Source organism: Brienomyrus brachyistius, chromosome 20 (assembly GCF_023856365.1).
Source record: "Brienomyrus brachyistius isolate T26 chromosome 20, BBRACH_0.4, whole genome shotgun sequence".
NCBI classification, from domain to species: Eukaryota; Metazoa; Chordata; class Actinopteri; order Osteoglossiformes; family Mormyridae; genus Brienomyrus; species Brienomyrus brachyistius.
In genome coordinates, this window is record NC_064552.1 from 13789218 (window position 1) to 13803905 (window position 14688).

Below are 14688 nucleotides of genomic sequence, written 5' to 3' on the forward strand. Positions count from 1 at the left end.
AACATTTTTAAGTGCTCTACAGAAGTGTAGTTTGCAGATGTTGGTTCTTGCTGGAGATGTTGTTTTCGTAATGAGTCACTCTGTCGCTTTTGAACATCGCAGTTCTCGACACACAGTGACGACTTCCATTGTCAGGCTTGTCCCCCTGAGAGGTTTACAATCAGAATATCTGAACCGTATGGAAATGTTCACACTTAGCATGAAAATTTGAATTTGAAATTCACCCTTCATTTGTGCCACTGGGCCAAATTCAGGCCGTGACTAGAGCAACACCCCCCCGTCACATTCTGCTGTCACCTCTTCTCATCAGCTGCAACTGCAATGCCCAGACACCCCCTACCATCAAGGTGGCCATGGCAGGGGACCAAAGCTACCTCAGCACCATCCTAAGGTTCTTCGTGGAGCAACTGGCCAACAAGACGCCCGATTGGCTGAGCTACATCCGCTTCCTGGTCATCCCCATCGGTAGGTTTGGGGATAGTCTATACAGTAACCCCACCAGGCCCTGCAAGCCATGCTTCAGATCTTTCTTCTGAACATCATGAGGACGTTAAAAAAATGCATTTACAGTACCAGTCAAAAGTTTGGACACACCTACCCGCAGAAAGGTTTGTTCTCTAAGGACTATTCTCTACATTTTCGAATAATTATAAAGACATCAGAACTATAAAATGACATATATGGAATTATACACTGACCAAAAAATAATGATTTGTTGGGGGGCAGCTCAATGGGTTATGACTCAGAAGGTTGCTGGTTCAAATCCCTGGGTCTGCAAAGTGATCCCACCATTGGGCCCTTGAGCGAGGCCCTTAACCCCAATAGCTCCAGGGGCTGGCTGACCCTATTGTCTCCTCTATACCAGGTCCATGAGGTGGCCTCCTGGGATGCTTTTCCAGCTGTCCTGATGGAGGTCCCACATATGTTGAGCACCCATTGGCTACTTGTCCTTCACACTCCTCCTTTCTACTGAGTTTAGATCAGGAGGCCAGGTCATGTGATGTGACATTCTATCACCCTTCTTTGTAGCTGGCTTGGCGTATCCAGACTTTTGACTGTTGTGTTGAGGCTTTTAGCCAAAGTGACGCATAGGTCGAAGCTCATACCAACAAGAAACATAGAGATCATTGAGAGTGTTCAGCTGTTTACATGTGTCTTAAGTTCTAGTCACATATAAAGTCAGTGTTTAAAGAGGCAGAACCTCTTGAAGGCGGAGCCTTTCGTTGCCTGTGGACTATAGTCCAATTCCCTAACGTTGTGTTGATCTCCTCAGGCTCTCATCCGCTGGCAAAGTACATGGCGTCCTTTGACGGCAAGTTCAACAGTATCTTCATGGACACGGCCTGGAGGGAGCTGTTTGGCCGCACAGAGGCACCTCTCTCGGGTACGGCCCGGCTCTGGGGCGCCACGTGACACGCCGGCACTGCCGTGACTCACCACAGAGTCACGCCGGCAGAGTGATTGAATTAATGTGCCGTCAGAGGCTCTGCAAGCAGTGCCAGGCCCATCTGCAATCCCTCCTAATGACCAATCAGAGGCCTAGGGGCGCCCTGCTGATAATCTCCATTGTACTAACTAGGAAAATCATTATTTTCATGTCATTTATTTTTGAACATTTAAGCCTCATTATTATGTCCCTTGAACATATTGTGATGTATGTAATCATCTTGTATTACAATATGGCCTCAGCAAATAAATAATGCAAATAATGTCATGGTATAGCGATTAAAGGATTTATCGCAGAGTCCCCCAATTCTGGTCCTGGGGGGGCAGAATCCGGCTCATTTTGCAGTTGTCCCTGCTCAAACACATATTAATCATCTGATTTCTGGGCAGGTATATTTGACCAGGGAAATTGGTAAACACTGTTGGATTCTGGCCTTTTAGGGCTGGAAGTGGGGAACCCTGATTTACTATCTTTGGCAATGGAAAATGTTGATCTCAAAAAAAATCCTTTCACAAGGCCTGCAGACGAGGCTGGCTCAATCTTTTGCGGGGCCCTAAGCAAAATTTGATTAACCTAGTTGTCATTTGTCATCCTCCTTATCATTCCGACAGGCTGATCAGATGCGGGGCCCCCTGGTGGCCGCTGGGCACTTAGCTGATTAATTCGCTCATGCCTCGGCCTGGCTCTACCTGCAGATGATCACTGCAGAATTCATTAGACTTTAGATTAGGACAGAGCTTGGTCCGTGCTCCCCGCCACCCCCTGAGTCACTGAATCTTCCTTCCTATCTACACAGACAACATTGACGTGGCAGGCCGCGTGACACAGTACCTGGCTGGAGCCAACCTGTCCCATCAATTCCCCATCTCAGAAGCCATGCTTACCTACAAGCAGAAGAGGTAAAGTAGGCCATCCTTGCATCTCCATGTGTGCATCTAGGTGGAGATGTGGCAGGACAGCTCGTTTTGGCAACTGGGTAACTAACCACCTCACCCCCACCACATCCACCCTCTGGAGCTAGCATACACATCTCGGACGGGATTCCTGCACCCGTTGTCCGTATTGTTCCTTTAGCGTTGTAACTGCGTCCCAGTCTTGCCGTACACCCCATCATTAGTGACTGTCACTCTTGTTATCGTTGATCTATGGGTCATTCTAGTTCAACGCGTTCTGTTAATGGAGAATCGGGGCATGTTTATCATTCAGCTGTAGTAATTTCTCTCAGTCTCGTAACGAATCTCCCGGTTCATCGTTAAATATGACGTATGTCCTTTTTGTATTTCTGTCTGGTGAGTTTCCCAGTCTATTTTTTTATGTGGAGGTTTGGTTTGTTTTTTACGTTATTGAACTGCAGGAGTCCGGTGAGTGTGAAATGTAACGTTTTGCTTTTCTTTGATTTTTTTTTTTCCCCTTTTCTTTTTTGCATTCAAGGAAGAGAAGTTTGTATTTTGATTTTTACATAAGGTATCCCGTTTTATAATTTTACTCCTCCTTCTTACTCCTTGCCGGTTTGTCAAGCTTCGTGTCTGATCTCCTGTCCACCTAACCTCACTCTCTCGCCCATGTTGGTCCCGGCCTCCGTTCCTGAGACCCTGTCGTGATTTGATCTTAACCATGCTCGTCTGTCTTTTGTTCTGTGTGGAAATACCTATCCAAAACCTAACAATGACCCCCTTATGCCTGTTTTGTTTTTAACCTTATATATTGTGACCAATGCCATGAATGATCCAGCATGCTCAACAGCCTCAGACAATGATGACGCATTCCCATGATCTGATGTGCTTCTCATGCCTTGCCCTTTTTATTTTGATCTCAAAGCTTCTAAGAGAATCTCACACTTGGGGTGAACATGGGTGATTACTTGACCACCAATGGGAAAAGCCTGAAAATGATTTAGTACCTTTCATGGGGACACAAAAGTAGCTTCCTGACCGAGCTGTCATCAGTACAAAAGGCCACATCATCGTCAGACTGCCGCCATGCGTCATGGTCTGTTTCTGCACAGATTAGCTGCAGTCGGCGTTCCTGAGGCTGTAATTGGCGAATTGCAATATCTGCGTAAATAAGATTGGCCGTGATCCACCTATAAGAGCCCCCGCAAGGCCCAGTGAGGAGGGACTGACTCTCGTTAGTGTGCAAATCCACGCCATTGGGTCATGGGGAAAACTGCTAGCCAATCCCCTGGCTGACAGCGCATGATTTATAGTTGGGAAAGCTGGCCTATGTGGGGAGAAGGGGAACTTCCAGACAGTATTTAGCAGTACTTACACTACTCATCCGCATGTGGCCCTAGAGGTTTGGAGGCCCCCTATTGGTGACAAATAGTCACTACACTAAATGCTACATAAATTTGTTATTTAATTAGGAGACGCTGAACCTGCATGATCTGCTAACCAGCTAGGTAGCTGCAAACTTCTGTCTTGCTACATTTTCATTTAGTTTACAAACCTCCCCAGCTCCTGGGGGCCCGGGGCTGCCTGACACTCTCTTGTGTAAACAGAAAGGTCGCGATTCGCTGCACTGTGTGAGAACTTTGCATTTTTGATGAGCAAAACCTGAGGGGTGACCTTTGTCATATAATCCTCTTATCTGGACCACATTGTACCATTGTTACCTTGTACATTGTAACCCAACAGATACACTCAGGTCTAAAAATTGAAGGGCCTCGCTGGAAGGGCTGGGGTATCGCTCCTCGACACCCCCCACCCCCCGCATTAGACAGACAGGGTACCGTGTCCCACTGTCAACTTCTGAGCTGAATGTTAGGGAGGAGGTTCCCCTCCCACCATACAGGACCAGTGAGTCTCTCCAGCCTGGTGATGTGGTGATAGGGAAGGTCAGGAGAGTTTACTGGTCAGGATGGCCAATCATACTGGAGCCTGATGATACGTAGGGGGCCCTGCTCCATCTGCAGTCTTCACCTCCATGAACATTACATGCCTTACAACCTCTGCTGTGGTTTTAAGAGCCATGTCGACATCCATGTCACCACACCTCCTGGCCCCACCCAGTCCAGGAAAATCAGCCCATTCCAGACAGCCACCATGTGCCGTCGTTACAGATGGACATGCCTACGTCTCCAGAACATTGTACCTCCCAGGTCAAATGAACATCTGTGTAACCCTGCACTCTACCTCCAGCCTGCAGGGTTTCTATATGTAAAACTTCCCCACCCCACCCCCTGTCGCCCCCACCCTGCAAAAAAAATACAGTTGGCCCTTTCTGCCACCATTGAACTGACATGTTCTTCTTCACCCCCAGCCCTGATGAGGACTCCTGTCAGAAGTTCGTGCCATTTGTTGGAGTAAGGCCATTTTCTGTGCTTCTTCTTCTAATGGTGGGGAGGAGGGGGGGGGGGCAATAAGACTTGTAAATGCTTCTTCACAGCAAGCTCAGCCATTCCAGGCCCTGTAGCCACTTGCCATGCTTTCCATTATGGCAGGGAGAAAGCCTCTCTGTGCTGGTGCAAACATGAATGAGTCCGCTTATAGATACGTTAGGGCAGCATCTCCCAACCCAGTCCTCAGGATCCTGCAGATAGGTAGGAGTAAAAATGTGCACTGTCCGACAGGGAGCTGGGAGGGAGCAAAAATGTGCACTGTCCGACAGGGAGCTGGGAGGGAGCAAAAATGTGCACTGTCCGACAGGGAGCTGGGAGGGAGAAAAAAATGTGCACTGTCCGACAGGGAGCTGGGAGGGAGCAAAAATGTGCACTGTCCGACAGGGAGCTGGGAGGGAGAAAAAAATGTGCACTGTCCGACAGGGAGCTGGGAGGGAGAAAAAAATGTGCACTGTCCGACAGGGAGCTGGGAGGGAGAAAAAAATGTGCACTGTCCGACAGGGAGCTGGGAGGGAGCAAAAATGTGCACTGTCCGACAGGGAGCTGGGAGGGAGCAAAATTGTGCACTGTCCGACAGGGAGCTGGGAGGGAGCAAAATCATGGATCGTCTGTGCGCCCCTGAGGATTGGGTTGGGAAACACTGCATTAAGAGTCAACGTTAGAGCAGTGGCTGGGGGTTCCCTCTGAATCGAAGAGAAAAAGGTTTCCCAGAATTCAATCCTGTCATTTTGTCCTTTTGCAGGTGGTGAAAGTGGGCATTGTGGAACACAGCCTCTCCACCTCAGGTAGAGTCTCCATCATTTGCGTTCCTCAAACTGATAACCAGAGAAAACCAAGTCAGTCGATGCCGGCATTTTTCCACATGCGTTAGAATTAAAATGTTCATTCATTTCTTCATTGTTAAATAACTCCCTCACTATGAGCAAATTACATGTCCAAAGTTAAGATCTAACAATATCTTCAAGTGAAGGTTTAGAAGGATGGTTTTCTGTTGCAAGTAACACTTGAAGCTCTGCTGGTGTTTTCATATGAGAGTTTGGCTTTGGAGCAGAGCTCAGCAGACAGATTCTGTGGCAAGTCCAAAGCAGCAGATGTCACTTGGGCTTGTACCAGAAGGTGAAAAATATATCTGTCCTTCAACCCTGACTTGCCCTGGATTGATATGAACGTCAGCAGGGCACAGTCAGCCCATCCGCTGACCCCTCAGTCTGTGGGTCATTTTTTTTGGATCGTTGATAAAGGACATCGTCAGCGACCCCATGAGTAATTATTGCAGCCCAGCGAGCTGGGAGACATTCGGACTTAATCCGAATTCTAGTTGACCTTTTTGAAAAAACACCCAGTCTTTGTATTGGATGCCTTACTAGGCAGCTGAAGCACGTTCTGACTTTGATCTGTTTTTAGACTTGCCGATGTCATATGTTAAATCATTAGCCTTTCACTTAAAGGATCCCATAGAGGGTTCGGCAATGACCAGCCACACAGAGCTCTACATCTAAATGTTAATGTAGATCTTCTCTCCCTCTCTCTGCATCTTATGATCTACCAACACAAGATGTGTACAGTCAGTACCAGACCCCCGTTGATAAAATTAGATAAAAAAAAAAAAAATCACTGCACAGCACAGCGGAATTCAGAGTAGAATCTGTATTGCATCCATTCACATTTAGAAAGTGCTGATCTGTGCAGTAGGTTGATGTTGTGGTTTTTGCATCACTAAACAATGAAGTAATTAAAGAGAAAAAGACCAAACATGATTGAGTGAGTATGGTGCAGTGAGCAGTGTGGAGTCGCTTCATGCTGGTTTGTACTCAGTGTTACTGTATACAGTGTCCAGCCTGAGCAGTTCATGTACCTCCCCCTTTCCAGTTGATTCCGATGACGCCATGGTTGGGAGTATGAACATGCTGGCCTCCCCGCCACCCCAAACAGGAGGGCAGTACGGAAAGGAAATGGCATGCACCCCTCCGTCATCTCCCTCCGTCTCTGCTGCACTCTCCGGAGCTGGGTATGACCCACCCCCCTCGCTTCTATATACACGGCGATATATGAGGCCGAAAAATCTGCAGCGTAATCAGATACGGTCGTGTTACACAACAATCCCAGTAACAGCAACTCAAAGAAAATCACATCATTCTTTTACGTATCACTCATGCAAAATCAGCCCGATCACTCTCAAACTGGACCACACTACCATCTCTCCCTCTCCTCTGGTCCGCAACCTTGGTGTGACCTTTGACCCAGCCCTCTCATTTGAAGCACGCCTTCGTGCCACAGTAAAAACAGCTTACTTTCACCTCCGTAACATCAGCCGTATTAGGCTGCCGAGCCCCTCATTCACGCCTTTATCTCTAGCCATCTTCACTACTGCAATTCACTACTCGCTGGTATCTCTGCTAAATCTCTCCATAAACTTCAGATAGTTCAAAATTCTGCTGCCCGCCTGCTTACTCACACTCATTCCTACTAACACATCACAGCAATTCTGCAGAGCCTGCACTGGCTCCCTATAAAAGAGCGCATCCACTTTGAAATGCTGCCCCGACATTCAAAGCTCTTAATAACCAAGGTCCATCATACCTTACTGAACTGCTTCTACCTTAACAGCCTCCCTGCAGTCTTAGATCTTCCTCCACTGGCTCTCTCCTCATCCCCCCTTCCAAATTTCAGTCACTCTCCCGTTTAACTCCTCGCCTTTGGAACTCCCTACTGCCATCCGTTTATCGACCTCTGTTTCAGATTTTAAAACCAAGCTAAAAACCTCTCTTTTTGCTAAAGCAGTTAACCTTCCCACTGCATAATGTGTCATGTGTGTTTTTTGTGTACTTTCTCTGTAAGCATCTTTGAGTTCATGTAAAAGCGCTATATAAATAAAATGTATTATTATTATTATTATTATTATTATTAAGGAAAATCACATCATTATTTTACATATCAATCATGCACTTAAGCAGAGTTTACAGAGATTGAGTCCTTTATTTAAGATTTTCCGCCACACCAGGTATCACACCAGGTATTTCAAGAAGGTACCAAAAGTACGGTACTTTGTTGATTGTCCACTGGTGTGAGAACTGGTATTAGGGCGCACACACACACACACACACACACATATCACAACAAAAGCCAGGGTATTTTGTACTGAATTCAAAAAATAGCTGTGGTATATTACAGGGCTACCAGATGTCCGATATTGACACCAGCATCGCTTCTTATGCACATACAGTTCTTACTTCACTGGTCAGATAGATTAAGATCAGGCTTTTTCTTACATTCATTCTGGATAGAGATTATAGCGCAGGGAGCTTAAGTGTGGCTAAAACATTTTTCCTCTGGCATAAGGAAAACACTTACCTAGCTTTGTCATTTTAATGATTAATCTTTTTCAAGATTATCTTGGAAATGTTTAAAAGTCAGTTTAAAGTTTACCTCCGCTGCTTCTGCATGAGCGCTGCATGTGCTCTCCAAGACGATCATAATCATTTTCATCCTTGCTGTTTAAGTCACTGCTAGATGGGTTTGTGAGAATCCCCATTTTGAACTCCTTTCTTGTTTCATAAATACCCCAATATTTATTTCAACAAAATCACATTGCAAAAAAATCCAGCAGGATACTGTCATAGTATATTATGCTAAATACTTCATGTTTTGTTACGCTGTCCTGATCTCTGGTTCTTCTGACCAGATCGCAGTTAAAGCTTATGCCACTTCAGTTCTCCACACACCCATTAGTAGTAGCGTAATGATTTTTTACATCTGTGATGTAATGGGCCAACCAGAAAAAGCCCAGAACTAACAAGCTGAAAGGAGCTATATCGCCACCTGTTGCAGTGGAATCAGACATACTTCGGTCAATAAATCGATTCCCCTCCCATCATGTGTGCTGGGACAAGGACAGTAGTCTGACTAAATGCCGTAGTTGAGCTATTACCGCAGCTCGACTTAGCTGAGCATGTAAACGTACTGAGTGTTTCCATGGGTTTCTCCTGACGCTCTGATCACCCTCCCCATCCCCCAAATAAAAGTAAGCAGGTTGTCAGGTGATTAAAACTCAGAGAGGTCTGAGTGACTAACTTTTTCTCAGCATCTACATTAGTGTGCAACCCCAGCATGTAAATACACAAAGGTGTTTATTGGAATTTGGTGATCAGTGATTAGCACACAACAACGAAATCTGTTCTCTGCATGTGACATTGTGACTTAGCAGGGGGCAGCTAATTTAGCCCCCGGGGGAGCAGTGCTTGGGGGCGGTACCTTGCTCAGGGTACCTGAGGTCTGAGGTGTCTAGTCTGCGATGTACTGTACTGCGCTCACGCACTGTGTGTTTAGGGGCAGATTCTGAATCATCACTGCATAATTGGATAAAGTACCAAGTGAAAGTAGATGGATGGATGACCAATTAATTATCTTTTTGGACATTGGCAGACAGGAGGTGCCACACTGATTATACAAGAAAATTTTTGAAAGACTCTTCTGCATGTCAGTATGAGAATGCAAAACGAAAATGGCCAAAAGCCTTGCTGTTCGTGGTTAAGGTTAGGGCTGGGTAGGGGTTAAGGTTGTCATAGTTGGGATTAGGGTTACGCCAGTAGAAATCAATGGAAAGTCCCCATATAGAAGATTGTGTGTGTGTGTGTGTGTGTGGATGTGGGTTATGTTAATATTACATTGTGAGGACCAAATGTCCCCACAATGTGATAAAACCCTGTTTTTTTACCTTGTGGGGACAATTTCTCCAGTACCCACAAGGGGAAAATCTATTTAATTAAAATCTGTGACTGCAATCAAAAAACTAAAAGTGCAAAAAGTCTCGTATTTTGTTTGCTTACTTATTGTATGGTTAGACTTAGGGCTGGTAGGGGTTAAGGTCCTCATTGCTGGGATGACGGATTTCCCCATAGGAATGACTGGATGGTCTGCATGACAAAGACATGAATACAAATGTGTGTGTGTCTGTGGTTGGCAGGTCTCCGGGCTCAGGCGGCGAGGTCATGGGCTTGCAGGTCGACTACTGGACCTGGCAGGGTCAGGAGAAGAAGCGTGAGGGAGAGAAGAGGGACGTGGGCGTCAAGAACACCCTGAAGAGCAACTTCCGCTCTTTGCAGGTCAGCCGCATCCCCAGCGGGGGCGAGCTCACGCCCCCACCCTGCATGTCCATGACAGTGGTCATGAAGGAGAAAAACAAGAAAGGTGAGTTTCCTCCCTCCCAAATGGGACTCCTGCCAACTGACTCTGGAAATATATCCGCATGCGATCTGTGCACTTTCACAATTGCCCAAGTATCAGATGTTCTGCTTTTCCTCACCTGGGACGGGGGGTTATGCTGTGGATGAAATATCAATGTAAATACGACAGAAGGCTTCATCAGCTCATTCAAGCATTGACATTCCTGTTCACCTCACTGGTGATAAACACGGAGAATGGATTAAAACAGGGTGAGCAGATAATCCATGTCAGGGAAGACACTTTGAGCTAGGACAGGATTTGCAGATTGCCATTTCAATTAAATGGACCCGGGTTTCACTTAAGCACTGAGTTCTTGCTGTGTGCTGATTGGTCAGTCTCCTATAATCATGCACGTGTCACTAATGTTAACAACTGGATGAGTCTTTCCATCGAAGAAGCAGTGAAAGCATTTTACGTACTGAGCTATTTAGCCAGAAAGAGGAGCTGTTATGAAGTAGCTAAATGTCTCCTCGTGGATTATCTGGTCACCCCAATCATAGAGGAACAGAGAAGCGGACTAACAAGCTGACATTGACGCCTCCTCTGACAAACCCGAGGCCTCCAGTTATACTAATTATTAGTAAATGGGAGTCGTCACTTTAAAGCTGCTTCTTACTGTCACGTCCTGTTGGTGATTTCCTGTTCTACGTTAAATAGTGATATTCCTCAGTAAGAAACCCAAGGAAAAAGAGCTAGACTCCAAAAGCCAGGTGATCGACGGGATCAGCAGATTGATCTGTACAGCCAAACATCAGCACACCATGCTGAGAGGTGAGTGTCCGGCTCTGTGGACTGCAGGCTGAACTCTGACACAGCCGTAATACAGATGGGAGGAAAAGAACGATGTTAAAATGTAGCAGCTAATGGTGACTGATGAGCAAAGTAACTCCATAAGCATGGAATTTATTGCTTTGAAAGCCGCCATAGAATGTTTTTTTTCAGTAATTTTAAATTGTTCACTGGTGTCTGAATAGGTGTGTGAACTTTGTGTGGTTGAAAAATGCCCAGAAGCGGTTTTATATTAGCTTTTACAACCTTACTATTTGGCCCTAGAATAAAACAGGCTGGGGCGGCATGGTGGTGCAGTGGTTAGCACTGTTGCCTTACATCTCTGGGACCCGAGTTTGAGTCTCCGCCTGGGTCACATGTCTGTGGTCACATGTTCTCCCCATGTCGTCGTGGGGTTTCCTCCGGGTACTCCGGTTTCCCCCCACAGTCCAAAAACATGCTGAGGCTAATTGGACTTGCTAAATTGCCTGTATGTGTGCATGTGAGAGTGAATGGTGTGTGAGTGTGCCCTGCGATGGGCTGGCCCCCCATCCTGGGTTGTTCCCTGCCTCGTGCCCATTGCTTCCGGAATAGGCTCTGGACCCCCGCGACCCAGTAGTATAAGCAGTTTGGAAAATGGATGGATGGATAAAACAGGCTGTGTTTTCCTTTTTTGGTGTGCTCATTAATATGTTGATGAGCTCTGCTCTGATTGGTTGGTTTACAGTGAGGCACTGCATCTGCACACACAGAACTGTACAGTGCACCACTTAATGACATTTCGGTCAACGACACTGCGTTTACGACTATGGTCCTATAAGATTATAATGGAGCTGAAATATTCCTGTCGCCTAGGGATGTCAGTGCAATACATTATTCACGTGTTTGTGGTGATGCTGGTGTAAATAAATCTACTGCACTGCCATTCATGTAAAAGTATAACACACACAGTTATGTACAGTGCATGATACTTGATAATGATAACAAACAACTGCGTTACTGGTTTATGTATTTACTGTGCCTGTACTTCTATCGTTATTTTCCTCTTTCTACTTTGCCAAATGTAACTAATACTCCCATTTCAGCTTAGGCACAATGTTAGCATCGTCATGACTTTGTTTTTAGCATCATAACAAAAACATTGTAATTATTTTGCGTCTCAGTCAGCAAATGATTGTACAATGCCAGCTGCGTCATGCAATTTTAATCAAGAACTCCAAACGTAAGCTAAGCGGCGCGTAAATGTGTTAGTAATGAATTTGGACTCTGCTTTCCATGTTTTTGACTTCAGTGTCGATTACATGCTTGTTTAGCTACAGGCAGCACAAAAGCCTCTTGTCAATGTCACAGACTTCGTAATGTTGTTTGTTACTCTCCTGCAAACCTGAACAGGATTTGCCTTCTTGGCCTGCTAGTAAATAATGATCTTACATCAATGGCTGTCCGTGTATTTTTTTCCTCGCCAGGGGCCCTTGTGGACACTGTGTGCTCACGCCCCTCGAGAGGGAAAATGTATGTTGCAGGTTGTTTAGGTCCATTGGGCTTGGAAGTGGGCGGGTGTATGTTAAGGTTGTGGGTGTGGTTAAGACTCTTACATACCAGTCTAGGATTTTTGAAGGGACTCGTCTTACTGCCGCCTTTTACATATGCGGGATTTATATCTGAGAGAGTGAGGAACAGTGTTTGAGATTCACAGTGTGTCTGTCCCATGTACCAAGCTCCCCTTATTTAATTATGCCACGGTAAAGTCAGATTTTCATTCTGTGACACATTTAATTTTTTTTTTACTTTTCAGACATTTTCAACACTCAATTTCAGAACAAACAGGCCTTGTGTGAAGGTGGTTTGTGTAGCCAGTTGTCTCCTAGTGGTCTTATTATGTATTACAGTCGTGTAATTTTGTCACTCCGTATTTTCCAGTTAGTAAAATATACCTAACGAGACCTTTCCAGTGTTCACTTTGAACGGCTACCTTGTCAAATGGTGGTTTCTGTAACAATCAGCCCATTCCTAATGGTTCAGTCAGCTGTAATTTTGTCACAGGACATTTTTCTTCCAGTGATGTGGACTTTCCAGGGCTGTGTCACTGCTTGATATGAGTAAAACCAGAAAACTTGCCCAGCCGTAGTTCATGTACTGAACGATCTCCACCTGGTGGTATAAGGCGGTATAACAACAAGCAGCAATTTTGTCACTCGACATTATCTCTTTCAGTAATATATACATTAATTTCTTATCTATATATGAAATCGAAGTATATTACCCTGATAACATACCGATGACTCACCAGGTCGTTTCATCTTTCCAGAACATTCTGAGCTTTGTGTCCTCTGCCCACAGTATCCATTGATGGTGTGGAGTGGAATGATGTGAAGTTCTTCCAGCTGGCTGCCCAGTGGCCCACCCACGTCAAGCACTTCCCAGTGGGGATCTTCGGCTACAGCAAGCCTGTGTGATGTCGGTAGCGGCCAATAGACTTTCTCGGGAAAAGAAATTGACCAAGCAAAAACCGTAATCGATTTCCTGTGGAAACTTTACAATCTCAAACCAGTGTTCTTATTTTTTTTCAGCTGTTGATGTTATCGTTGTTGTTTTTTTTTACACCAGCAGAAGGAACAATGAATCTTTTTTTAAGAGTTACGTTGCCACTGAAATCAATTTTGTGGTTAGAAGAGAGACGTCATTCTTCAATGACAGCAGCTGTGTTTGCTGTGTTTGTATCGTATTGTTATCTTTTTATTATTTCTGTGAAATCCAGTGTGGATAACTGTTCCATGTACAATGTTAGGTTTCTTTGATGGGTTTCAGGCTGTGTTGTGCAGATGCTGGTTTTCTTTAGATGCACAATGAGAATGCTGCTGTGATACCCTCAGTGCACCACTTCCAGCAGATATGCTGTTTAATCTTCTGTGTGTGTGTGTGTGTGTGTGGGTGGATGAATGGGTGACCTGCTCGCGTTCTTCACGTATTCTGAGCAAACTGGCCTTTTACTTTTAAAGAACATTGCATAAACAAAGCAAAAAAATAAAAAATCGAACTATACCTTACGGACAGAAGGCAGTATAGGAGATGTTGGCACTGACGTTGAAGGACGGTCTCAGAAGCATGCCTCGGAGGATCTCAGCGGCGTGAGGAGTCACGGGCGCGCGAAACCGACGGAAACCGCTCTCGGCGGGAGACGGTGTGTCATTGCCGGCTGGTTCTCGCCGGGGCATGTCACTCGCTCTTTTCTAATTCTCTCTCTAGCAGCTGAGTACCAAGTGCATATGACTGTTTAGATGTGCATTTACATGGGTCCTGTGTGTAGGTGTGTGCATCACGTGTGGCTGTCAAAATCTCTCTTCTTTTGCTTATTGGCCATGGAATGCTTTTCTCCCCCTGCTGGTAGTTTTTTCACATTTCATCTGATTGTTCTGAATCCTTTCGCTGATGGCTTTGTTCACAGCAGGTTACGTCGCAGTACGTTAAGGTTACATTCGGATGAAGTATGTCCTATCTTCTCTTCTTGCAATGCTTTTGTTACCAGGTCACTCCTAATGAAATCACAAGGTAAACATCAAATGGTATATTTACTTGATTACCCCTATGTGGTTACACCCATCCATCATTGTTTGTACCTGAATTGTTTGTATTATGTATGAGGAAATAGTCATGAAGATGGTTTGGGGGGAGGGTTGCATGTCACTGCCCACAAGTGTGAGGTCATGTGCTTTCTTGATGATTAATGGACTTTAATTCGTTTTTACACTGCGGCTTTTCTTTTGACATTTTGAGATTTTATAGCGAATCAATTTTTCTCCTCTGAAATAGAGGAGGTCAGGGGTTTGCTGTGTTTTTGCAACTGCAAACATGCAGCATCTCTGCAGTTTGGATGGTAGCTTGAGTTTGCCATAGGTGCAGATTGGGGGGG

The 14688-nt window shown here is 45.3% G+C and overlaps 1 protein-coding gene across 2 annotated transcripts in view; it reads left to right on the forward strand.

Annotated features, from left to right (window-relative positions):
* The window catches only part of si:ch211-126j24.1 (phosphofurin acidic cluster sorting protein 2), a 77178-nt gene extending 62490 nt beyond the window's left edge, over nucleotides 1–14688 (forward strand). The window contains exons 16-25 of one of the 2 annotated variants that reach the window (XM_048987436.1): nucleotides 311–465; nucleotides 1274–1384; nucleotides 2244–2346; nucleotides 2879–2911; nucleotides 4709–4751; nucleotides 5530–5572; nucleotides 6657–6795; nucleotides 9751–9974; nucleotides 10668–10781; nucleotides 13119–14688. In XM_048987436.1, the coding sequence (XP_048843393.1) occupies nucleotides 311–465; nucleotides 1274–1384; nucleotides 2244–2346; nucleotides 2879–2911; nucleotides 4709–4751; nucleotides 5530–5572; nucleotides 6657–6795; nucleotides 9751–9974; nucleotides 10668–10781; nucleotides 13119–13234 (1081 nt within the window). In that variant the 3' untranslated portion in view covers nucleotides 13235–14688. The remainder of the gene's footprint in view (nucleotides 1–310; nucleotides 466–1273; nucleotides 1385–2243; nucleotides 2347–2878; nucleotides 2912–4708; nucleotides 4752–5529; nucleotides 5573–6656; nucleotides 6796–9750; nucleotides 9975–10667; nucleotides 10782–13118) is intronic. The other variant, XM_048987437.1, reaches the window with a different exon arrangement.